The 27,540-nt window shown below is 42.2% G+C and overlaps 1 protein-coding gene across 2 annotated transcripts in view; it reads right to left on the reverse strand.

The window, feature by feature from the left end:
* Nucleotides 1–27,540, reverse strand: part of slc12a5a (solute carrier family 12 member 5a) — a 924,478-nt gene that overhangs the window by 107,163 nt on the left and 789,775 nt on the right. For both annotated transcript variants that reach the window (XM_051932831.1, XM_028811864.2), the window contains exon 5: nucleotides 16,124–16,178. In XM_051932831.1, the coding sequence (XP_051788791.1) occupies nucleotides 16,124–16,178 (55 nt within the window). The remainder of the gene's footprint in view (nucleotides 1–16,123; nucleotides 16,179–27,540) is intronic.

Genomic DNA, 27,540 nt, shown 5'->3' on the forward strand with positions numbered 1-27,540 from the left:
ATCCAAATCTGTTCCTCGGAAAGCCGCAGCCAGGATGGGTGATGAAACCGTCCTTAAGGATGACGCTGCAGTTGTGATCTGCTGGGCCGGATACTTTGAGCAGCTGTTTAAAGCTGATCCTCCAGCTAGGATATTGGACATCTAAGGGTCCATGGTTGTTGAGGTTGATCCTCCAATTAGCTGTGAAGCAACCAGTCTCAGTGAGATTGCACAGGTGGTGAACCAACTGAGGGTAGGGAAGGCTGCAGGGGTCTGTGGTATCCGGGGTTAACTTCACCTGGTGGTAAGGCTGTCCTCCTGGCATTGTAAGCAATCTTTGCTTCCATTTGGGAGACGGGCATCATCCCAACTGACTGTAAGACAGGACTTGTCGCCTTTATCTGAAAAGGGAATGGTGATTGTTTGATTGTGGCAACTAAAGGGGGATAACACTGCTCTCTGTGCCAAGTAAGGTCCTTGCTAGGATTGCTAGGATCATCCTCAATACACTGTCCTGCTCCACTGACAGACTGAGGAGATAGTTCCTCCCCCACACTATGCGACTCTTCAATTCCACCCGGGGGGGGGGGTAAACGTTAACATTATACAAAGATATTGTCTGTCTGTATACCTGCATTGTTATCACTGTTTAATTTAATATTGTCTTTATCAGTATGCTGCTGCTGGAGTATGTGAATTTCCCCTTGGGATTAATAAAGTATCTATCTATCTATCTATCTATCTATCTATCTATCTATCTATCTATCTATCTATCTATCTATCTATCTATCTATCTATCTAATAGGATCCGCGATTACTTGCTCACCTATCAGCAACCAAAGCAGTCTGGTTTTACAACTAATAAGTCTACCATCGACCATATCTTGGCAAAGTGTTCGACTAAGTTGATCGAGCTGCTCAATGGGACATCCTCAGACTTCATGGAATCCTCCCAAATTGGCTGGATATCATGGTCGGCCTGTACACTGGTACAGAGTGGAGGCAGAATATTTGCATTTTCCCTGATGATTGTGGGGTTTGTCAGAGGTGTGTTTTTGTTCCTACTCTGTTTAATACTTGCATGGACTGGGTGTTGGGCATGGTCAACATGAATGTCAAGGTAAGTAAACCTCTCGACACGGTTGACACTCTCTCCGCAAACAAACACACTGCTGATGGTTGTGCCCAAGAGGTCATTAAAGGCCTGGATCTTGGTTTTTATCCAGGACACTCGGGAGTCCAGACACTCAGACTTCTCGCTCAGTCTCTTGAGTGCCCCGATCAGAGCCTCCATTGATCACAGCATCGTCAGCAAAGTCAAGATCCATGAATCTTTCTTCACCAACAGATGCCCCACAGCCACTGGACCCCATGACCTTGCCCAACACCCAGTCCATACAAGCACTGAACAGAGTAGGAGTAAGAACACACCCCTCACGAACCCCAGAATCAACTGGGAAAAACATAGAGGTTATGTCTCCACTCTGCACAGCACTCACAATCCCTGTTTACTGGCCGGCCATAATATCCAACAACCTCAAGGGGATTCAGTGAACCCTCAGGATGTCCCATAGGGCAGCTTTATTAACTGAGTCGAACGCTTTACAAAAATCAACAAAGGCTATAAAGAAACTCTGCCGATATTCGTGTTTGTGCTCCATGAGTACCCTCAGTGCCAGGATGCGGTTGATGGTAGACTTCGTAGGCATAAAACCAGACTGTTCTGGTCACTGGAAGGTGAGCAAGTGATCACGGATCCTATTGAGGACGACCCTAGCAAGGACCTTACCCGGCACCGAGAGCAGTGTTATCCCCCTACAGTTGCTGCAATCCAGGCGATCACCATTCCCTTTCCAGATAGGGACAACAAGTCCCGTTTTCCTGTCAGTTGGGATGATGCCAGTGTCCCAAATGGAAGCAAAGATTGCTTGCAATGCCAGGAGGACAGCCTTACCACCAGCCTGGAGAAGTTCACCCCGGATACCACAGATCCCTGAAGCCTTTACTTCCCTCAGCTGGTTCACCACCTGTGCAATCTCAGTGAGATTGGGTGGTTCACAGCTAATTGGAAGATCAGCCTCAAGGACCGTGGACCCATAGATATCCAATGTCCTAGCCGGAGAATCAGCTTTGAACAACTGCTTAAAGTAGCCAGCCTAGTGGGTCACAACTGCAGTGTCATCCGTAAGGACCATTCCATCAGCCGCCCTGACTGCGACTCTCCGAAGAACAGATTTGGAAATGCATAATGCTTCGATTTCTCTGTAAGCAGGACATGGGTTGCTAGACCACAGATGGTGTGTCACTTGCTCACAGATTCCTCTAACAAACACTTCTTTATTTGTCCTCAGAGCCCTCACAGCCGTCCTTATCAGTTCCTGGTACAGACCAGAGTTGCCATTGAGCCGTGCGCTGCGACTCCTCTCAATGATATCCAGGGTGCCCTGTGAGATGAAACATCTCCTTCTGGGAACACCGGTAAAAACAACAACAATATTTATTTATATAGCTCAAAATCCTTTAAAGGATGAAGAAAGAAAAGTTCACATGAAACAAAAATAAAAGTAGACAATACTATGAGACAAAGAGCGGTTAAACAAACCTCCTATGAAGAAAAACAATTTTGGATGGCGTTTTCCCTTGCCCGGACGCGGGTCACCGGGGCCCCACTCTGGAGCCAGGCCTGGAGGTGGGGCTCGATGGCGAGCGCCTGGTGGCCGGGCCTGCACCCATGGGGCTCGGCCGGGCACAGCCCGAAGAGGCAACGTGGGTCCCCCTTCCCATGGGCTCACCACCTATGGGAGGGGCCAAGGAGGTCGGGTGCAGTGTGAGTTGGGTGGTGGCCGAAGGTGGGGACCTTGGCGGTCCGATCCTCGGCTACAGAAGCTGGCTCTTGGGACGTGGAATGTCACCTCTCTGAAGGGGAAGGAGCCTGAGCTAGTGCACGAAGTTGAGAGGTTCCGGCTAGATATAGTCGGACTCACCTCGACGCACAGCTTGGACTCTGGAACCAATCTCCTTGAGAGGGGCTGGACTCTGTACCACTCTGGAGTTGCCCCCGGTGAGAGGCGCCGAGCAGGTGTGGGTATACTTATTGCCCCCCAACTTGGAGCCTGTACATTGGGGTTTACCCAATGGGTAAAGACGAGAGGGTAGCCTCCCTTCGCCTTCGGGTGGGGGGACGGGTCCTAACTGTTGTTTGTGCGTATGCACCGAACAGCAGTTCGGAGTACCCACCCTTTTTGGAGTCCCTGGAGGGTGTGCTAGAGGGCATACCTTCTGGGGACTCCCTCATTCTGCTGGGAGACTTCAATGCTCACGTGGGCAATGACAGTGAGACCCTGGAAGGGCGTGATTGGGAGGAATGGCCCCCCCCGATCTGAACCCGAGTGGTGTTTTGTTATTGGACTTCTGTGCTCGTCACGGATTGTCCATAACGAACACCATGTTCAAGCATAGGGGTGTTCATATGTGCACTTGGCACCAGGACACCCTAGACCTCAGTTCGATGATCGACTTTGTGGTCATGTCGTCGGACTTGCGGCCACATGTCTTGGACACGCGGGTGAAGAGAGGGGCGGAGCTGTCAAATGATCACCACCTGGTGGTGAGTTGGCTTCGATGGTGGGGGAGGATGCCGGTCAGGCGTGGTAGGCCCAAATGTGTTGTGAGGGTCTGCTGGGAACGTCTGGCAGAGCCCCCTGTCAGAAATAGCTTCAACTCCCACCTCCGGCAGAACTTCGACCACATCCCGAGGGAGGTGGGGGACATTGAGTCCGAATGGGCCATGTTCCGTGCCTCTATTGTTGAAGCAGCTGACCGGAGCTGTGGCCGTAAGGTGGTCGGTGCCTGTCGTGGCGGCAATCCCCGAACCCATTGGTGGACACCGGCGGTGAAGGATGCCGTCAAGCTGAAGAAGGAGTCCTACAGGACCCTTTTGTCCTGTGGGACACTGGAGGCAGCTGATAGATACCGGCAGGCCAAGCGGAATGCGGCTTTGGTGGTTGCTGAGGCAAAAACTCGGGCGTGGGAGGAGTTTGGGGAGGTCATGGAGAACGACTTTCGGACGGCTTCGAGGAGATTCTGGTCCACCGTCCGGCGTCTCAGGAGGGGGAAGCAGTGCAGTGTCAACACTGTGTATGGTGGGGATGGTGCGCTGCTGACCTCGACTCGGGACGTTGTGGGTCAGTGGGGGGAGTACTTCGAAGACCTCCTCAATCCCACTAACATGCCTTCCAATGAGGAAGCAGAGCCTGGGGACTCGGAGGTGGGCTCCCCCATCTCTGGGACTGAGGTCACCGAGGTGGTCAAAAAACTCCTTGGTGGCAGGGCCCCGGGGGTGGATGAGATACGCCCGGAGTTCCTCAAGGCTCTGGATGTTGTAGGACTGTCTTGGCTGACACGCCTCTGCAACATCGCATGGACATCAGGGACAGTGCTTCTGGATTGGCAGACCGGGGTGGTGGTCCCCCTCTTTAAGAAGGGGGACCGGAGGGTGTGTTCCAACTACAGAGGGATCACACTCCTCAGCCTCCCTGGAAAAGTCTATTCGGGGGTTCTGGAGGGGAGGGTCCGTCGGATAGTCGAGCCTCGGATTCAGGAGGAACAGTGTGGTTTTTGTCCTGGTCGCGGAACAGTGGACCAGCTCTATACCCTTAGCAGGGTCCTGGAGGGTGCATGGGAGTTTGCCCAACCAGTCTACATGTGTTTTGTGGACTTGGAAAAGGCATTCGACCGTGTCCCTCGGGGAATCCTGTGGGGGGTACTCCGAGAGTATGGGGTACCGGCCCCCCTGATAAGGGCTGTTCGGTCCCTGTACGATCGTTGCCAGAGCCTGGTCCGCATTGCCGGCAGTAAGTCGAACCCATTTCCAGTGAGAGTTGGACTCCGCCAGGGCTGCCCTTTGTCACCGATTCTGTTCATAACTTTTATGGACAGAATTTCTAGGCGCAGCCAGGGCGTTGAGGGGGTCCGGTTTGGTGGGCTCAGGATTGGGTCACTGCTTTTTGCAGATGATGTTGTCCTGTTTGCTTCATCAGGCCGTGATCTTCAGCTCTCTCTGGATCGGTTCGCAGCCGAGTGTGAAGCGGCTGGGATGAGAATCAGCACCTCCAAATCCGAGACCATGGTCCTCAGCCGGAAAAGGGTGGAGTGCCCTCTCAGGGTTGGTAGCGAGATCCTGCCCCAAGTGGAGGAGTTCAAGTATCTCGGGGTCTTGTTCACGAGTGAGGGAAGAATGGAGAACGAGATCGACAGGCGGATCGGTGCAGCATCCACAGTAATGCGGGCTCTGCATCGGTCTGTCGTGGTGAAAAAGGAGCTGAGCCGCAAGGCGAAGCTCTCAATTTACCAGTCGATCTATGTTCCTACCCTCACCTATGGTCATGAGCTATGGGTAGTGACCGAAAGAACGAGATCACGAATACAAGTGGCTGAAATGAGTTTCCTCCGCAGGGTGTCTGGGCTTTCCCTTAAAGATAGGGTGAGAAGCTCAGTCATCCAGGAGGGGCTCAGAGTAGAGCCGCTGCTCCTCCGCATCGAGAGGAGTCAGATGAGGTGGCTCGGGCATCTGATCAGGATGCCTTCTGGACGCCTCCCTGGTGAGGTGTTCCGGGCACGTCCAACCGGGAGGAGGCCCCGGGGAAGACCCAGGACATGCTGGAGGGACTATGTCTCTCGACTGGCCTGGGAACGCCTTGGGATTCTCCCGGAAGAGCTAGAAGAAGTGGCCGGGGAGAGGGAAGTCTGGGCATCTCTGCTCAAGCTGCTGCCCCCGCGACCCGACCTCGGATAAGCGGGAGACAATGGATGGATGGATGGATAGGCAATACTATATATTAAGTATCAAAGAATAAAGAAATGTAAGATGGCTGGAAGGACAGAAAAAAACAAACAGAAAAAAAACTCCAGATAGGCTAGAGAAAAAAAAAAACACAATCTGCAGGGGTTCCAAGGCCAAGAGACCGCCCAGCCCTCACTGGGCATTCTACCTAACATACATAATCTAAATCAGTCCTTATGGCTTTCAGGTTTCACATGAAAGAATTTAATGATGATGGTCATGTAGACATCTAGGGTACTGACTTCAATCTATTAATGTAGGGATTGAATGTTGCTTGCATGGTGGCCAAAGATAAGCTTCTGTGTACTAAATATGTGAATTACAAGTTGCAGGCATTGGCAGTTTATAGTGTATATTTCTTGGGTAACAACCAAATGAACGTGGATGGCGAAAAATACAAAATCAAGCAGTGCTATGTGCCAGTCCCTTTGCCACAGACAAGAGAGGGGCCACACATTTACTTTATACCAGAAAGTTTCTCTTAGATGACCCAAGGTATGGCAACCGCTGATGTTCACAACAGAAAAATATGCTGCCACCATGGAGCAAATTGCAATGGAGAACAGGAGAATGACATTGCATGAAATAGGAGATAATGTGTGGGTCAGTTAATCAATTCTTCATGTACAGTTAGGGTCTGTGCACATTGGGTACCCAAAATGTTGACTCATGAAAGGAAGCATCACCACATCCAATGCATGGAGAATCTTGAGTTAATGAATTTGGAATTTGTCCCTCAAGGCTTGATAAAGATCCTACTGCAGGTTCACTTACAGAAAACTGGTGTTGACTTTTACTTCCTCTATAATCAAGTTTGATCACCTTCTAGGGCCCTGCCAGAGGTCGTCACCGACTGCGTAGTGCCAATCTGAGGAACTCACTAAACCATCCAATCGATATTAGCGATGAGTGGTGTATGAAGGGCAGGAACTCAGTTGCAGACCTGCAACTGCTGGAAATTCCTCACTCATGGCAAGGTTGTAAGTCCTGGCCCCCATCATGGACGGGGTTCAACAGCTTACCCGAACCATGTTGATCCATTCAGTGCAGCATGTGTGCAGTTCTTGGAGATCTAAGTGCATCACAGACATGTTATTGCTCTTGTGTGAGAAGACTCTCTTTTTGTTTCTACTGTGAATGGCCGCCAAATATGCATAGCAAGGTTTTACTGTATTAAGCAAAATAAAAGTTATATTTATAGCCATTCCATTAGTGTGGATTATTCATGTTGGATGTGGTTCAACAAGCAGGTGCATGGTTAATTCAATTTAATGATTTTTTTATTTTTTGTAATTTAACATTATTAAATCGCAGATAACTGTGGTTGATGGAGGAGCATTATGTGCATGTAGATAAATATACAGTACATACACACACACATATATATAGTAAGAGACGGCTGGTAGCTCAACCCTCTGAGGATGGGGGGAAGGCAGCTTTTCTAGGACACTGCCACCCCTAAGACACTAGATGGCAGCTTCCCTGGACTGTAGTGGTGCCGGGGATTCCCGCACGGCACTATGGGACATGGAGTTCGGCAACACAGCCCTTCTGGGTACTGTGGATGCCGCCAGGGGACGGTGCGGGAAGATGGTGGGAGACAAAGTTCTCACCTAGCCCAGAAGTACCAATGGAATCCCTGAAGTACTGATCATAAACTTGAACTCTCTGTCTGACCCGGAAGTGCTGGCAGGTCACATGGACAGAAGAGCAGAAGCACTTCAGGGGTCAAGAACTATATAAAGGACTGTGGAACACCCAGCAGATAAGCCAGAGTTGGGCGGACAACACTTACTGGGAGGTGTGGAGGAGAAAAAGTAACGAAAGAGAGAGAGAGAAAGAAAGAGAAGATTTCTGTTTTGTGCATTATAATGCATTTACCTGTTTATAGTGGCTGTGGTGTTTAATGGAGAAGAAAAGAATTAATAAATATCTTCTTGGTGCTTTTACCCTGTGTCCTGTATTTCTGTCTGTTGGGTTTAATGGGCAACAGTGACCCCTAGCATTCACAATATAACAATATATATACAGTATATACATGCACTCACTGTGGTGAGTATGCATATAAGCTATGCCCAATGTGCTTCTTAGATAAGGCTCCCCAAAACCTTCTCCTAGTGGTACAAATAAACCAGCGATTCATCAGGAAAACAGCAAAAGGAAAGAGAAAAAGAAAGCGAAGATAATAATGTACAAAGAGCCGACTTGCTTCATGGAATCTGTTGTACATATGTTTGTAGTATGGTCATTACAGCACTGTTACATGTGGTACTCAACTTAATAAATAAAAACTTTAATTAATACAAACAATAATCAACAAAAGCACTGTTTCCTCAAACCTTAGACAGACATTTCTTGGATTTTAGTTTTTCTCCATTACTAATGCTGTCATGGTTTTTTAGATTCCTAACTGATAGTTCTGCCCTTTCATTTAACTCAACATATTTCCCGAGTATGGGTTTTGTCCTCCCTGCAAATGTTGATCTTGGAAATTTATTTAAATTTATTCAATGGTCCTTTGTTATAGGGAGAAACAGACACCTTAATTGCATTTTTTAACTCCACCAGTGTGAATATAGATCTTTAAAATCTGAGAGCTGTTCCTTTTTTAGTTGCAGCTTGGTTAAGTACTAAGTTAATTGTCAGCCCTTAGCTCAGTTTGAGTGTGGGTGTGCAGAAAAGCGTGTCCTGAGATAGATTAACTCTTTGTCCAGGTAGATTCCTGCCTTGCATCTGATGCTCTCAGATTAGACACCAAACCTCCTTGACCCAGAAACAAAATTATAATTTTTTAAAAATGAAAAAAATGGAGCTCACTAGGACGTGATACCTTCAATGGAGAAATGAACAGTTAATCTATCTGCAACAGGGATGATTCATAACAGATACAGAGTTAAACTTTTTAAACTGTATTTTGTTTTTTTATATGACATACCATAGTCACTTTGTGGGTATGGGGTGGACATTTAATGCAGATCAAGTTGACAATGGAATTTTCAGACCATTTTAAATTGACAATTACATCTCTCATATTTTTACCTAACACAACACATTTATTCTATTAACACCAGAATTCCTGAAGCCTACGAAAAAAGTTGTAATGCCGGGCCACCTTAAATTTCCTCGCACCTTTTAATCAGCGTCTTTGTTTTGCAAATGTGTCAATCAGCAACTGCAGCAAGGCAGCCTGCTCATTCATCCCCCAACATGGGGATGACTAACTTTTAACACTAACTTTTACAAGTACCAAAAATTTACAGTGGGTGTTACAGACTCAAATCAAATGTGTTTTTATTATGTCATAGCAATGATAATAGCGGCTCACTAGTCAAAATGGAAAATATGGGGAAGACCCAGGATTGAACCTCCAACCTCTTGATTTAGAAGCTACCAATCTTACCTCTAAACCACTCATGCGATTAATAATTTGGCTTCAGTTTTTAGATATTGACAGCAACATGTAAATTGAATAATATCTTTTTCTTTGGTTATACTCTTGAATAATGGCACACTTGTTTTGTTATACCTTTTGTGAAAATATTTATTTGATATTTGGACTTCAGTCTTCACACATTACTGCATACATTTCATTTCAACATTTTAGCAATTATTACTATAATATGAAAAATGTTTCTGTTGTAGTTATGTTTCTTGCCTCGCCTTTCCTGTCATCCTACATTTACCTAGGTTGTTGCAGACACAGAACACACATGAAGTGTATGTATTCCAAATAACGATATATTATATATCCTATACAATTCCAGATACCTCACACCCAGATAAACAGACTTGAGTTCTGAGAATTTTGCGTCTCACTTCAGGTGTGTTGGGGATTGGGGGATGGGATGGTAGGCTGCTTGCTGCCACTGCTGATTGACACATTTGAAAAAGAAAGACTCAGATGAAGAGGTGCGAATGAACTTAAGGTGGCCCGGCATTACAACTTTTTTTGTAGGCTTCGGGAATTGCAGTGTTAAAAGGTTAAGCCTCTGGATTCCTTGATGCTTTCCAGTGGCTTTCCTGCATTAAGGTCTGCGGAGGACAGCACCACCAGATGTTGTGCAAAATACGTAATAAGCTTCATTCAGTAATTTAACTTATTAAACACATGTTTAGATAGATAGATAGATAGGTAGATTATAAGGACCTTCTTAACCATTTTTTTCTGTTATATGCTCAACTAGCTGTGCTACTCGTCTAAGACAGGTAGAAATTTAAGTATTCAATATAGACCTCGTTTGCAATGCACCTTTCATTGGAATGTATTTTGTATGCAGGTACTAATGAAATGCAATGCAGTGGTCATTCCAGCAGATGGTGCATCACGAACATCTGTAATAATAAAATGCATGAAATTGCCCTCATGCTGGGTGCTGTAAGCCCATTTCTGGTTGTGAAACTGGCCCAATTAGCCCTGCAGTATTCTCTATATTTTTGAATGTGTGCTTTCATTTTAATGACAGAGTTTGAAGTTCATCATCCATATTAAAATGATGACTGTCTGATGTTGGTCTGTTCTTTTAATTGTTCATTTGTACTTCGGGTTCTCAACTTTTCCTACTTTTGTTCATGCAGCACATGCCAGTGAAGATGTACAAAAAGTACCATCTGCTCCCTTAAAGAAAGCTACAGTATATTGAAACAAAAAGAAAGAAACCAGGAATGCAATATTCAAAGGACATTTTTTTTTTGACTCAGGCGCCGCCACGAGTGGCAGCCTTTCCAGCAGCTCCATGTACGACTTTATCTTTCTACCTTTTAATCTATTTTATCTATTTCACTGATCACTCCTACCTCTTTCTTTTATGTGGACTCGTTCCCTGGACACTTTTTACTACTTTTTACTACTTGGACTTGGATTTTTACACGCCGAGACTCGTTTATTCAGGTAGTCAACTTCTAGTGCTGAGAACAAATGCCTGCGACGGTGTGGTTCCCTATTTACCTGACGAGGTAAGAAGGCAGTATCGTGGCAGCAGAGCCGATGTTAAGCTAAAGGCGAGGCGGCTTGCGAGAAAAGTGACGTTACAAGCCTTCAGTGACTTCTGTGATCCTGGGAAATGTGAACTCATTACCAAATAAGATCGATGAACTGGCCACGCTGGTGAAAAATGTCAAGACCTACAGAGAATGCAGTTTGTTGTGCTTTTGTGAAACGTGGCTGACAACCCAGATGCTAACATGGAGCTACCCGGGTTTAGCACAGTTAGAGTGGACAGAGACGCAAATACCTGCGGAAAGCGGAACGGAGGAGGACTCGCTTTAAATGTGAATACCAGGTGGTGCAACTCTGGACATGTACACGTAAAAATCTCCACTTGCTGGAGGGACATCGAACTGTTGGCTGTAAGTTTGTGTCCCTATTACTTGCCCAGAGAGTTTGGACACATCATTGTTGTTATTGTATACATCCCTCCTCGAGCGGACGTGGAGATAGCGGGTAACGTCATCCATTCTGATGTTGCTAAACTGCAAACGCAGCACCCAGAGGTGCTTGTGCTAATTGCTATGGACTTTAACCATGTGATGCTGGACAAAACAGTACCTGCCTTCTCCCAATAAGTGGATTGTAACACCTGAGGAAACAGTACTATTGACCTACTGTATGCAAACGTTAAAGATGCATACAGCGCCACCCCGCTACCTGCGCTTGGGAAAGCAGATCATAACCTGATTCTGCTTCAGCCTCACTACAAACCAAGGGTGAGGGAGCTACCTACAAACACACGATCATTCAGGAAGTGGTCCCGTGAGGCAGAGCAGGCTCTGAGAGACTGCTTTGGAACTACAGACTGGGATATCCTGCAGGGATCACATAGTGAGAACATTGAGGAGGTTGTTGACTGACTACATCAACGTCTGTATGGACATTGTAGTTCCAGTAAGAACAGTACGCTGCTATGCTAACAACAAGCCATGGATTGCAAGTGACATCAAGGGCCTTTTGAACCAGAAGAAAAGGGCTTTTAAAGGCGGTGATCAGCATGAGCTCAAGCGCATGCAGAAGGAACTCTGAGTCCAGCTGAGGAAGGAGCAGTACAAGAGAAAGCTGGAGCAGAAGTTGCAGAATAACAACATTAAGGAAGTGTGGGATGGGATGAAGATCATCATTGGCTGCAGCTCGAAGCGGGGTGCCACCATCGAGAGAGAAACCAGAAATCAAACCAGATGAACAGCTTCTTTAACAGGTTTGACCACCCTAACCCACTCTCACCTCAGAGTACTGCACCCTCCACCCATCCTTCTACTGATACCAGCATAGGAGAGAGTTTCCCCCCCACCCACAATTACAGCAGCCCAGGTAAGCAGAGAGCTGAGGAGACTTCGTGCCAGCAAAGCAGTGGGTCCAGATGGAATATCGCCATGACTGCTGAAGGCATGTGCGCTGGAGCTGGGGAGTCCTCTACAGCACATCTTCAACCTGAGCCTGGAACAGGGGAGAGTCCCGAGGCTTTGGAAAACATCTTGCATCACTCCAGTCCCAAAGGTATCACGTCCTAGTGAGCTGAATGACTTCCTGCCTGTCGCTCTGACATCACATGTGATGAAGACCATGGAGAGGCTGCTACTTCACCACCTGAGGCCACAGGTCCGCCACACCCTCGACCCTCTGCAGTTTGCATGCCAGGAAAAGGTGGGAGTGGAGGATGTCATCATCTACATGCTACACCGATCCCTCTCCCACTTGGACAGAGGCAGTGGTGCTGTAAGAATTATGTTTCTGGACTTCTCTAATGCCTTCAACACCATCCAACCTCTGCTCCTTAGGGACAAGCTGACAGAGATGGGAGTAGATTCATACCTGGTGGCATGGATCGTGGACTATCTTACAGACAGACCTCAGTATTTGCATCTCAGGAACTGCAGGTCTGACATTGTGGTCAGCAACACAGGAGCGCCGCAGGGGACTGTACTTTCTCCGGTCCTGTTCAGCCTATATACATCGGACTTCCAATACAACTCAGAGTCCTGCCACGTGCAAAAGTTCACTGACGACACTGCTATCGTGGGCTGCATCAGGAGTGGGCCAACTCAAACCACCTACACCTGAACCAAGGAGCTGGTGGTGGATTTTAGGAGACCCAGGCCCCTCATGGACCCCGTGATTATCAGAGGTGACTGTGTGCAGAGGGTGCAGACCTATAAATACATGTGCAGCTGGATGATAAATTGGACTGGACTGCCAATACTGATGCTCTGTGCAAGAGAGGACAGAGCCGACTATACTTCCTTAGAAGGCTTGCGTTCTTCAACATATGCAATAAGATGCTGCAGATGTTCTATCAGACGGTTGTGGCGAGCGCCCTCTTCTACGCAGTGGTGTGCTGGGGAGGCAGCATAAAGAAGAATGACGCCTCACGCCTGGACTAACTGGTGAGGAAGGCAAGCTCTATTGTAGGCATGGAGCTAGACAGTTTGACATCCGTGGCAGAGCGACGGGCACTAAGCAGGCTCCTGTCAATCATGGAGAATCCACTGCATCCACTAAACAGTGTCATCTCCAGACAGAGGAGCAGCTTCAGCGACAGACTGCTGTCACTGTCCTGCTCCACTGACAAACTGAGGAGATCGTTCCTCCCATACACTATGCGACTCTTCAGTTCCACCTGGGGGCGTAAACGTTAACATTATACAAAGTCATTGTCTGTTTTACCTGCATTTTTAATTTAATATTGTTTTTTATCAGTATGCTGCTGCTGGAGTATGTGAATTTCCCCTTGGGATTAATAAAGTATCTATCTATCTATCTATCTATCTATCTATCTATCTATCTATCTATCTATCTATCTATCTATCTATCTATCTATCTATCTATCTATCTATCTATCTATCTATCTATCTATCTATCTATCTATCTATCTAAAATTCTGAGTAGAGTCATGTCAGAATGCTCCTATATATGTGCAGATTTCTTTAAGGTAAGCAATAAAAACCTGACTAATTATATCTGTCCTTATTTTGTGTAAATAACTAGCAAAACATGCAATTTCATGCACTTTCCATGTCACAAAAATCAGTCAAATCAAATCAAATTGTATCTGTCACACACCCATTATACATGCAGCACTATATACAGTGAAAGGTTAGGTTGCTCAACTCCTGTGGCTGTGCTGGGAGATGCATATAAAGAAGCATACAGTCTGATCAGAGCTGGCAGAATGGCAAATATGTAAATGGTGGGGTCATGGAGCCTGATCTGTTTCATTGTAATACCCTCTAACATCATAAACATAAACATGCTAAAACTGAGAGGTTTACAACATATGCTGTTCAAGGAAATCTACTGGCTATAAATGACCTAAAGTGTAAGGGCATCACCTCAAGTTTTAAATCAAATGGCAAAAAAGGACAACCCACAATAAAATGCATAGAAAATGCAGACTACACACACTGTACCTGTCTAACTGCACAGATGCATATCTGGTAGCAGCACTGAGTACCATGTGGCCAGGTGTTTGTTGGTCAGTGTGAGGCAATTAATAACTAAACAAAACAATTTTCTAAACACTATTCTGTTCTTTCCACACCAGGATTCTGGTGGCGCAGTGGTAGTGCTGCTGCTTTGCAGTAAGGAGACTGTGGAAGATTGTGGGTTTGCTTCCCGGTTCCTCCCTGTGTGGATAGCGCTTTGAGTACTGAGAAAAGTGCTATATAAATGTAATGAATTATTATTATTATTATTTCTTTGAAACATAGCACCACATTGCTGGCTTGTTTTCCATGAAACTGAAGGAGGAAACGTGAGCTACCTTGGTGGCTTTTTCAAATTTAATCTAGTATTCGTCAGTGGTTGGTGAAAATCAAAATGCAGAATAATGATAGATAGATAGATAGATAGATAGATAGATAGATAGATAGATAGATAGATAGATAGATAGATAGATAGATAGATAGATAGATAGATAGATAGATAGATAGATAGATAGATAGATAGATAGATAGATAGATAGATAGATAGATAGACACTATAGCCTGAACAAAGACTCGAATGACTAAAAAGGAAGAGATTAAAAAAAAAGAAAACTTCTGATTTGGCTGTCCCTGTCACAGTGAGATATTATGTAGACATATTGCTATTGGTATAAAGGAGCACACCTAGCGTTTCTTAACACACTTCTGCTAAATGATTCGTTGGCTGAAAGTCCTCAGTGTTAGTGTGCCAGAGAAAGGACATGCAGATTTGTTCATAATGGCACTCAGTTTTGTCTTCATTCTCTCCTCCACCAGTATCTTCATTGGGTGCATAGTGTATCCCATAACTGAGCCTGCCCATTTAATTAGCATGTTAATTTTGTGAGCCTCTCTTGAAGTGATGTTACTGGCTCAACACACCAGTAGAAAATTGTACTGGCCATCACAGTGTTGTAGAAAATGTGAAAGATGTTACTACCCACATTAAAAGAATGAAGTTTCCTATGGAAAAATGTCTGCTCTGTACTTTCTTATATAGCTGCTTTGTGTTATGAGACCAGTCCAATCAGTTGTTGATGTGGACCTCCAAGTACTTGTAGGAGTTCACCACCTGTACATTCCAGAAACACGACTGGTGCCTTTGTATTCATTTCCACCTCATATTTCATATGTTCTGTATCTTTATAGAGCAGACACAAAGACCATTCAGGGCCACCAAAAACTATTAAAGTAGTAAGGTTTATTTTTCATTGCTCAGGGCATGGGAAGAAAGCTCCAGAGTTATCTAGACACACATCTTTATTTCATATAGTGTTGACTGTAAGAAATGATGTTGTACAAACAGTGAAGCTTCTCAAGTTTACTTTTAATAAATATAAAGTATTTCAGGAATATACCAGTTCAATTCTTTGCAAGCTACCAAATAAGAAGTAAATGCAAAGAACCAAAGACCAACCCAGAATTACTAAAAACAATCACAAACCATGATTTGTTTTAGGGATTTCCTTCACTTGTGTCAATTATGTGCCTCCTATGTGTTCACAAAACACATTATTGGATGTCACTGTGATATTAGGGGAGTGTGGCTTCAAAGACTATAAGTAACAGAACCAGACATAAAGATAATAAAAGAAATGACCAGGGAGTGATGGAGTGTGCCACACCGACTTCATTTGCAATTTACCAACGTGCACTTTCTTTTGTAGGATTGTACTCCACACCTTACAGCCTCTGATGAACATTGTGCTATATATATGTGAGAAAGAAGGAAAGCACAATTATCCAAAGACAGATCTGTAATTGGCTTGGTTCTAAAAAAACTACACATCAATCCCCTGACCTCCTCCTTTAGCTATGCAGGAGTGATGCTTCCATTTTGTTGACACCTACCTGGTACAACTCCATTTGTGGCAATGGCACTCATAGAGATAGCAGTCAGCATAGTCTGAAAGAAACAAAACAGAAATTGATTGAGAAGCTACTTAAAAAAAACAAAAAAAAAAAAAAACAAGAAAAAATCCCCTCAAGTACAGAATGAAGAAGTGACACTCAGCAGAAGCAGAATCTCTGTTCAGGCAATAGAGAAGCATATTGCCTCTAGTTTACTATCTTCATTTCAGAATTACTAGCTCTTTGCAAATTTGCACCACTTCAACCATCCTCCATACTGGTTGTGTGCTCCCATCTGCCCTGGAAATTCAAAGGTCTGATCTTTAGACTGTGCAAGGTAAGTAACAGTATGGGGGCTTTGACTGCAGAAACAAGCAAATATTTAAATATTGTCATTGTATCTGCAAAGTGCTGCAGATGTTTTTTACTTTAAAAATATTATTTGCTTACCTTCACAAGTCGTTTTGTTCATTGTATTACCTGATGAACTGCAAAATGTTTATGTACAACCACTGGTTATTGATGCCATGGACTTAAGGCATGGTTTTAACCAAGATATTTTTTTTTATATTTTAATATTTTGAAAGTCTTCCATTTCTATTATTAACTCTTATCATGTGGTGTATATACATACAAACACATTTATTTAACATTTAACACCTGCTTGGGAAACGCCATATAAACAGGAATTAGACTGCAATCCTACTAAAAACCTCCTGGTGAACATTTATTCAGCTACGTGGATCCTATGAGGATCGTGTGATTCTCTCCTGAAGTCTTTCCATCAGTCAGACCATTCAAATGATGGGTGGAGATTCTCTGTTATTTGTTTTGCTGTGTAAAGCTGCTAACCTCAGAGGGACTCTGAGAACCTCATTGTGCTAAAGCTGAGACCGCTGTGTAGTCTATAAAGTTTTACTGTTCACTGACTCTCATGTGCATTTTGTGCATTGTTCTGCAGTCTGATTCATCACCAGGATACATGCTGGCTGCGCTCACGGCTTCTTAATAGATTCTGTTGGTTTATGTTTCATTACAACTGGTTTTCTTTGTAAAGAATCTTGTGATGGTGTAAAGTAATGGCAATCTATCTATCTATCTATCTATCTATCTATCTATCTATCTATCTATCTATCTATCTATCTATCTATCTATCTATCTATCTTGCCCATACAAAGTATTCATCCCCTTGGAAAATTTCTCTTTTTATTGTTATACAGTACTGAATCTAGATGGATTTAATTTGACTTTTTGACAAAGATCAACAAAAACTGATCTCTGCAAAGTGGTTTAAATTAACTATAAATAGAAAACAACAAATAACTGATTATACAAGTATACACCCCTTTAATGTGATACCCCTAAATCACCACTAGTGCAGAAATTTGGTTTTAGATCTCCCATAATTAGTTCAATGGAGACCAACTGTCTGGGGTTTCAATTGATTGTAATATAAATGTACCTTATCTTGTAGTGTGTCAGTATGGTTGTCTGACCTACACAGTGATGACAAATGAACAACTCCATGAAAAGGTGATTGAAAAGCAAAATTCAGGAGGTGGTTATAAGAAAATATATCCAAGTCATTGAATATTTCTTAGAGTCCCATTAAATCAATTATAGAATGTGGTGGATGGCCGGCTAAATATTCTGGTCCTCACCCCCAGGCCGCCAGGTGGAGCTCTCCCGACAGCATGGAAGTTCCCCGAATTCCAGCAGGGCCTCATGGACTTTGTAGTTTATATGCACAGCCCTGCTGGATACCATGGGGGCCACCAGGAGTCCCTGTAGTTAGGCTGTCAGACTGTTATGTGCCCCATAACCTGGAAGTATGTCCTGGTCACATGAACAGGAGAAACGACGTGCTTCCAGGTTGAAGAGAAGGACTTTTACCCTGACCCGGAAGTACTGAGGACTTGTGGATTGTTGGACAGGAACCACTTCCGGGTCAGGGGGTATAAAAGGACGCTGGGAAAGCCCAGACATTGAGCTGAGCTGGGAGGTAGGGTGATGAAGTGTCTGGGAGAGGAGGATTGGTATTTGTAGAGTGTTTATTGATTATATGAGTAGTGTGAAGTGGAGGGTGCTTTGTGCACTGTATTATTATAAAAATAAAAAGTCTTGGACTTTTACCTGGTGTTTGGCGTGGTACCTGAGGGTTGGATAGGTCGATAAAAGCCTCTACTGCTACAAGAAGAATAGAAAGAGTATGGCTCAGCTGCAAATCTGCCTGGGCAGGCCATCCAAAAAAACAGTGACGTTCAGGAAGAAAACTAGTTAAGGAGGGCACCAAGAGACCTCTGAAGGAAAGACAAACTATGGTGGCTTAGATTGTACAGACTGTGTAGACAAACATTGATATAAAAAGTCACAGCTTTATGGGAGAGTTGCAAAGATGAAAAAACACACATGACAACTTGGGTAGAATTTGCCAGAAGGTACATGGGAGATTATGAAGTAAGCTGGAAGAAGATTCTATGGTCTGTTGAAACCAAAAATCGAGCTTTTTGACCAATCTGCAGAAAACTTGTGTCTTAGGGGAATATTTGTTTTCTAGCAAGGCAATGCCCCAAGGATAAAGACAAAGCTACACAGACATGGCTTAAAAGCAACAATATGAATGTCCTGCAGTGGCCTATTCCAAGTCCAGATCTCACTCTAACTGATTATTTGTGACTGGATTTAAAAAGGCTCTTCACTTGTGATCTCCATGCAACCTGACAGATCTTCAGCATATGTGAAAAGAAGAATGGAGAAAAACAGCAGTGTCCAGATGTGCAAAACTGGTGGAAACCTATGCACACAGACTCAAGGCTATTATGGCTGCCATGGCTATTAAATGTTGACTTGAGAATCTGATTATTTTGTGTTTAATATTTGTAATTAAATTAGACCATTTTGTAGATATTTATTTTCAGTTTGAAAGTAAAGAGTCTTTATCTGTTGATTAGAGACAAAAAGCCAGATTATAACCACTTTGATTTAATGTGTTATAACAGTAAAATGTCTAATAGTTTTTAGACCCTATACTATATATATATATATATATATATATATATATATATGTGTGTGTGTGTGTGTGTGTGTGTGTGTTAGTGTTCTATCTATCTATCTATCTATCTATCTATCTATCTATCTATCTATCTATCTATCTATCTATCTGGTTTATTCCAATAAATAAAATGTAAGCAGTTCATATACAGTTCTACACTTTCTGTACATAAGACACTTCTACTTGTAGTATTTTGTCTACTCCTACTATACATGCACATACAGCAAAAGTAAATGTTCAGCAGATTGGGTCAGACTGTTTGGTTAAATGCACCAATGTTCATATTTCATTTTGTATACTTGAATGTTATTCAGAAACATTACAAAATAAGAGACAACAACCCAGAAATTTCATTTGAAAAGTTGTTCAAAATTTTTTTGCAACACTTTCTATACTTCTGTCAAAATAAGATAAAATGTGTACAATTTGTTCAGTGGTTAATTGGAAACATCCTGCTTGCTTTTTGGTATTTATAAGTTTCTACATGTAGAGCTCTGTTAAGCCTAACCATAAATCATAAAACTGTGTAGAAAAATGTGTTTTCTGTTTTGCTGTCCTGTTATGAGACTGAGGTTGGCAGGTTAATTTTTTTCCATAGATTATCATTGGGAATAAAATGTGGGCCCATCCCTATAAACCGAAGATCAAAATACAGTGCAATGACCGCAGCTACCTTCTTGTCAAAGTTTAGGGTTACCCCTTCAGCAGGAAAAATCCTTGACTCCTCTTTTTTGGAATTGTGAAGGGCAATTTTGGCAGACTGTGCTCTGATTTGTACATTTAAACTCAATAAGTTTGCAAATGTTCATAAAGGGGTGCTTTACGTAAAGCGTTTCTGACATCCTCCATCAATGCAACAAGACACAACTACACAAAAGAATAAAAATCCAGAGATCAGCCTCTTGATTTGAGTGGACTGCTCACCTTTTCAAAGCCCTCAGAAATGCCATCCATGGGAAGACATTTGAGAATAATGATGAGTTTAGGAAAGAAGTGACAAATTGATAGGATATAGAACACCAAATTAAACAAGTAAAAAGTCAATTATCAAGAAATGTGAAAAAATGCACCAGGATATGCTAATGAGTCATTAAACAAAAATATAATTATAAAAAATAATTTAATTGCTCAAGGTGTTATTTTAAAATGGCATTATTTTTAAGGACTGTGTTGATTTAACAATGGCATTTTTACAAGTAAAATTTTTTTACTTTTAATGGAAGCACAATTTATATTAGAAAATTGCTTTTCATGATGGGAGTGACATGGTGGTGCAATGGTAGAGCTGCTGCCTAGCAGTAAAGAGGCCAGGGTTCACATCCCAGTTCCTTCCTCACATGAAGTTTTGTATGTTCTCACTGTGTCTGCATACTCCAGTTTCCTCCACAGTCCACAGACATGCAGGTTAGGTGGATAGGCGATACTAAATTGGCCATTGTGTATGATTGGGGTGTATGTATTCACCCTGTGATGGACTGGTGCCCTGTCCAGGATTTGTTTCTGCCTTGTGCCCTATGCTAGCTGGGACTGGCTCCAACAACCCTGTTCTGGATTAAGCGGGTTAGAAAATGAATGGCTTTTCATGGCGGAGTTGTTACCTGCTAATCAAGACCAATGGTTTGGATTAAACAAGACCATTTATTAATCACATGCCAAAATCCAAGCAAAAACTGGAATTTCCAGCTGTGTATATCTTCCCAGGCATGTTCTGTGCAGACTACTGCCCTTGTCATCAACAACACCATTCTTAAGAGTATTTACTCATTCAGACATTTTCAATATATTGTTTATTCATCTCCAAATAGCATCATGTGTTGAATTATCTCTATTTTGTCCTCCTAACGATCACAGCTCCTTCTGCCCTTGAGTTTTTTGCTCTTTTTCATTTAAGATCTTTGACAGCCCACAGACTCGATTCAGACAAAGTAATTGACATGAAGTTATTAACCAATAGGAACAGGTTTCAGTCTGTTAGTCTTCACTGGCAAATGATGAAACCATCCGGAAAAGAAACATTCTGAAATTATTAGTGGTAGGGTTAAAAAAGGCAATTGGAAAAGTGTCTATAAAAATAAGCCCTTTTTGAAGTGAAGCCTGCAATAATTATATTAAACATGACTGCATTAATGAAACAAAATTAATGTCAGTGCTTTTAAATTATAATAAGATGACTCTTATTTATGTGTTTTTTTCTCAATTTAATGACTCATTTATGTATATTACTGCTCTTTTTTCAAGCGATTATTAACTAATCCTGCCTTTCTTTTTACACAGTTTCTCAACTCTTTTCAATGTATTGCTGCATCTTTTAACTGATTTTATCTTTTTTGTGTTTTGTCACAATTTAATGACTCATTTATACACATACATGCACTTTTTCATGTTATCATTTGCCTTTTTATTTGTTTAATTTTAATAGAAAAATACATAGAAAAAAGTCATGTCTCTGTATGCTCTAGTTGATGTTTATGCAGCAAAATGATGAGCATAGCAAATGTTATTCTGCATGTATGTTCAATTTTACTACAAACTACTGTTGGTTACCTGTCAAAGTCAGGTAAATACATTTCAATATAACATTCTTCCTGTGCCTCTTCACAGTACCCTTTTGTGTCTCAACCTCTCTTACCATATGTGTACTATGAGAGTTCCTCCTAAGCCTTTCCTTGATACCCTTGTGTGTCTCAACCTCTTTTGTCCAGTGCTTCCTCTCTCCATCACTTATCTGTAAAGATTGTTTTTCAGACTGTCATTTTGAGGTGTGGTTGCTTACCTCCTGTCCGTTTTTCGACTACTACCGAAGGTAGACAATTCTTTGTTACCTGCTGTGAAAACATCATTCAAATTCTTGCAAATATTTCCCGATCATTGAAGGTTAACTCATATTTAGCAACCCAATATCCCTCAGTCAGTTATTCACTTTGCTCTCATTCATGTTGAGATGCTCCATTTTAAGTCCTCTTTTGAAAGACAAATGGTCACAATTAGGAACTGAACCTCATACCACTACAATATTGTGACATCATCCCTACTACTGACCAACTAAAGCTAAATTAACCAATCAGACCAAAGCCAAACTGACCAATCAGATTGCTTGAAGGGACCAAACACAAGCATAAACACACATTAGTATTTTATTATATAGCAGCTTACTAGAAGAAAAAAAAATCCCACTACAAATCCTTCTGGGCAACCCTTCCATATTTTATATCACACTTTAGAATATAAATTTCAAGGTACATCATGAGCAGGTGATTTACATATTCATATTTTTCACAGGAAAAAATATAAACTTTCATTCAAATAGTTAAAAATATAAGCCTTGTGCAATTACATAAGAATGCAGTGAACTTTTCTAAGGCATTGCGAGATGCAGAACAGACCAGAAAATCAATGTGACATGGAGGAAGGGAGAAAGAATACAACTTAAGAAAACCTGCTGATGCATTCAACCATGAGCTCCAGAAGGCAAGCAGAGAGGATGTCCGTCTAGCCTATCCATTAAGACATTACACAAACACTGCCGTCAGAACATCTTGCAGAATTGTGTAACAAATAAAGAGAGAGAGAAATGGTAGGATTGCCGAAAGTTGCTACTTAGATTAAAATAAAAAAAAGACAATTTAGGGAACAGTTGCCATGGGGTACCCAGATGGCAAGAGATTGCCAGAGGCAAAGGCACCACCAGGATGACGCAATGCAGGGGAAAGTCGCACAGGACATCTCTAAGACAGAAGGACAAAGAGTCACACTGGCAGCAGAACATGTCCTGTTTATAACGGTGTGGGATCTCAGGACCTGTTAAGTGATGGCATGCCTTAAATGCATGCTGGGCACCTGGGAAGGGCAAACGGCATGGGTGGTTACAGCCTGAGTACAGCCTTTTCTATGATTCTGAGGTTTCAAACTGCAAAGATTTTGCATTTGTACTTGTGCTTCAAGGTGTCACAAAAATGTTATTTCTATTTAATTACGCAATGCCATTTCAATGAGGTCACTTCCTTTTGGTGGCCACTTCAAGTTTTTGCTTTGGATCTTGTGACCCCATGTGCTAAGGTGGTGCAAAGGTTTAAAATAGAAACAGTGCAGCTCAGGTGTGGGTGTGTGCTACTGCAGTGCTGTGCAGCCCCAGAGTGTTTATTGGGGAGACTGGCTGTTTGCGAATATACGTGCAAAAGCAATCAGCTCAGCCAGTTTTCTTATTGACTCTCCATGAGTCATTAAGTACAGCAGCTACACCCACAGAGTATAAAGGAGCCTGAACAGAACAAAGAAGGTAAAGAAAAGACAGAAGTATGGAAATGGAAGAAAAGAATTCAAAAAAGAGAATTTGTATGATCAAAGAGTAAGATCAGGAGTGTAATCTGGTGCAGCTGATGGGAGGCAAGGCATTTGGGAAGAGGCCACATAGGGAGCAAGAGGGACAAGTCACTGAGGAATGGTTCACTGCTGTTGAGCACCCAGGGAGTAGGAAAGGCCCAAACACTTCAAGGGTCTTCCAACAGATTACTAAGGATGATGGTGGGATGATGGAGGTAGGCTTTGAGCATCACAGTGAATGACCAACTAAGGTGGCTGGAACAAAAGTCATTTTTTTGAATGATCGCACTTGCCAGTGTCTCAGCCTACTGAGGAGACCTGATGGGTGAGTGGGGGAAACAAGAGAGAAGGACGTACTTAATGGATTCTTTTGGATTTATTTATTGATGATTGGTTTTAACTTTCACATAATAGCACATGTTTTTATTGGATTATTTACAGTATTTATTTAAGGATGAATCTGCATCTTATTTCATTTATTTGGACTCTGCTTGCATTATTGTAATAAACTACACAATTAATTTGTACCATACTTGCTGTTTGTGTGTCCTCATTGCACTAGTCCATCTTGGTTTCATTTTTATTGATGCCCTGGGAACAGGACAATTCCAAGCTGCGGGCACTTGGGCATCACACCCCAATCTTGTGATTCATCATGTCATCTGCCATATGGTATTTAAGATGACAACTATTATGAGACTTTTAGGGAATTAGGACTCTGCATGTGTTTTATAGACTGCAAGTTTGGTTTGTGTTATACTTTTGCCTTATAGTTACCTCCTTACCTTTTAGGACTGACCTGCTTTCTGACCTTCGATTATGAGTTGCCCAACAAATGCTGATTTTTGATTTTCAGTGTTTTTTCTGCTCTTTTCATCCAGGCAGAAGATAGTGAGAGCCAACATGAGAACAGTTGTGGATCTTTTGTATGGTAACCGGCAGCAAAAAAGACTCAAAGAATTATGATTATGTTTCATAGCTGCACATAAGACCTCATGATTTAAGACTAAGCTTTAAATTATAAGACCAGTAGGAGTACTCCAAATAACAATGGATACCCATTAAAAAGGATGAGAGGTGTATGGGGAAAAAAGTTAATAAGAGCAATAGTAAGTCAACATAAGCACTAATAATGGCTATCCACAAAAGACCACAAAATACAGTATGGGGCATACCTATACACTGTAGTGTCCATCTCTAGACCTGTTGGTTGGCCGATCTATTTGCAAACAACTGTAACACTCACCACATTTTGTAATCCTCTATTTCCTTCTTTCTAACCACTCTGACCTATCTTCCTCCCTGCCAGGTATGCCCTTGCCATGCTTTCTCTCCTGAGGCCCTTGCATGTCCCAGCTCTGTAGTACTCTTGGTTCAACTCCCAGCTTGCTAAACACCTGGGGCTGTACTTCCAGAACTCCCTCTGGTGGAACTCAGCTGCAAACATATCAGCTCTATAAAAGCAAGGATCTTCATCAGGAGCATAAATAAAATATACACCCCGCTGCTGCCATCTATCATCCTGGGAGATGAACAACATGGTACATCACACAGTGTCCATCCATCACTAGTCCATTATTACTTTGACCTATAAAGGTTGGCCTCTTGGCTGGGAAACCAGCCAGAATATAACAGTTTCAGCTGTGACTTTAGCTAGATTCACAGTTCTTTATTATCCATTGATTACTTAGATATTAACTTTTTTTTGTTTTTGGGTTAGATATACATATTATGTATATGAAACTCCGGTATTTAAGACAAGGAAATAAAGTTAATTAAGACATTAAAATGCCTTTATAATGCCTCACTGTGACTGTGTTCTGATCTTTAGGGAAGTCAGCAGTCTTGTTTTTTGTAATTCTTTTGTCTGTTTAAGGAGGATTATTATTGTTGTTTGTTTTAATATTTCTTGATCTTCTGTAAAAAGTCATATTTCCCACTTGGGACAAATAAAGTACTAATTAACTAACTACGTATCTATCTATCATGTCTTGCTGTTGCTGTGTGTATGTGTCGATTGCTTTGGTTTGGAGTGTGCATGACCTCATGCTGGCAGTAGAGTGAGTGCTCCTGTGTTTATTTTTTTCCCATTTTTATTCTCTTTTTCTAGATGATACTCTTAATATTTAGCTGTTTTATGTTTATAAATGATTTTTTTGATTGTAGAGGCCAGGCCTTTTGCTACGTGCGTTAAAAAAAACTCATTTGCAAAAATGGCTCCTGTAGTTTCAGTAGAGCAATGAGTTACTAAAATAGGAAAACTAATTGGTTGTAAAAGCATTATTTCTGCCTCACAGATGACTAAGGCAGTTGTGGTGTGTCTAGGTCCAGAAGTCTTAGATCACCAACTGGTTAGTAAAACCTAGCTTTGATGCCCTCATTTATGTTTTGCCTCTTTTGACTCCTGCAAAAAGAATTATAATTTCCAATGTTCCTTCTTTTTTAATGAATGGATTGCTACAAAAAGAACTGAGAAGATATAGTTAAATCGTTTTTGACATATCTATGATCCCTTTGGGGTGTAACAACCAGAATTAAAATGTGTAGTTTCATTTAGGAGACAGGTTTTAATGCTCCTCGATGAAAGTAACAATGAATTAGTTGATGCTTTAAAATTCAAATTGAATGAATGTGATTATATTTTTTTATACTCTCTGACTCAGTGAAATATTTTAAATGTGACCAGATAGAGCAAAAGAATGATGAAAGTTACTCTTTGGGATATAAAATGAATTTATTTGGGGGATCAGATGAAGATGATGAATCTGAGGACTTAGAATCTGATGCTGATGATGAGAAAATTGTTATTTATAAAAATGTAGCAGACACTCCTAGGTCTGGAGTGTCCAGATCTCCAGTTGGAGTCCCACAGGGGAAGGGTTTTAAAACAAGAAACCAGGGACGAAATATGTGGGGGTTGAATGGTCAATTGAGGTTGAGTTGAAGCCCACAAGTCTAATTACAGGTCAGGCCAGAGAGGAAGGCCTAGCTGAGGCTGTGGCTGAGGCCACACAACCTGTCAAAGGAACAACACTAACTGAGGTGTATAAAATTCAACGTTTAGATTAAAAACAGTGTGTGTGAAGGTAGATGAGCTGGCTGAGGCCGGTTCTGAGTCCACAATCCAAAGTCAAACTGATACTCCTCTTTTAAATAAATGTAGTGTTAATTACTGAACCTTTCAGATAAAGTTTTCTGTTGTCCTCTCCTCTGTTGCCAACTGGCCATATTTAATATTTCAACAATTATTAAAAGGCAGATATTGCTGGGCTCCATTCATGTTAATCAGTTTTGAAAATACTTTGTTTTTTTTTTTTTGTTTGTTTGTTTAAACAAATCTGTGTCTTTATGTGTGGTTATTATATATATATAGTAAAGTTTGTATTTGCACCTACCTGTGAACTATTGTCATAGAGCTCTGTGTCAACACTCTGTGATTGCTACACAAAAATAAACTGAATTTTAAATAGGAAACATTGTAGAACTTCATCATTAAATGAGGTAGCTCATGATGCTATCAAATGAATAAAGGGTCTAAATAGCCCCTACAATAAGTAATACGAGTCAGTGGAGAACTCCCAATAATAATCCCCTAAATTGCAAGACAGCAGTTTATATGGTTTCTACTGGGCTGTTCAGTTGGATGACCTGTCTGGACTTCAAATGCTTCTATCTGTAGTGCAACTAGGACCCTGGATGTGAATCCAAAGGTTTACCCTCAAGTAGTTAGGGATTATTAGGCTCTGAGTCAGGAGGTGAACATTTAGTATGGGTTCAGCTCAGGCCATATCCTCACATCAGGAGTCAGAAAGCGGAGAAGGGGTTAGGTGTTGTATGTAGAGAAAGATAAGTGGAAAGTTTTTAATGATGTGTTTGATGGAAAATGGAATGGATGCCCCATGTTGTAGTAGGGCACCATCACCTGTTGAATTAGGCTCTCTGTGGCAAAGGCTCCTTGTGACGCTACCAATTTTATTACCCTTCTTTTATAATTAAACCTTGTTTGCTTTTATATTTTTTATCTATATTACTTGATCATTGTTTA

Source organism: Erpetoichthys calabaricus, chromosome 10, assembly GCF_900747795.2.
Source record: "Erpetoichthys calabaricus chromosome 10, fErpCal1.3, whole genome shotgun sequence".
Taxonomy (NCBI): domain Eukaryota; kingdom Metazoa; phylum Chordata; class Cladistia; order Polypteriformes; family Polypteridae; genus Erpetoichthys; species Erpetoichthys calabaricus.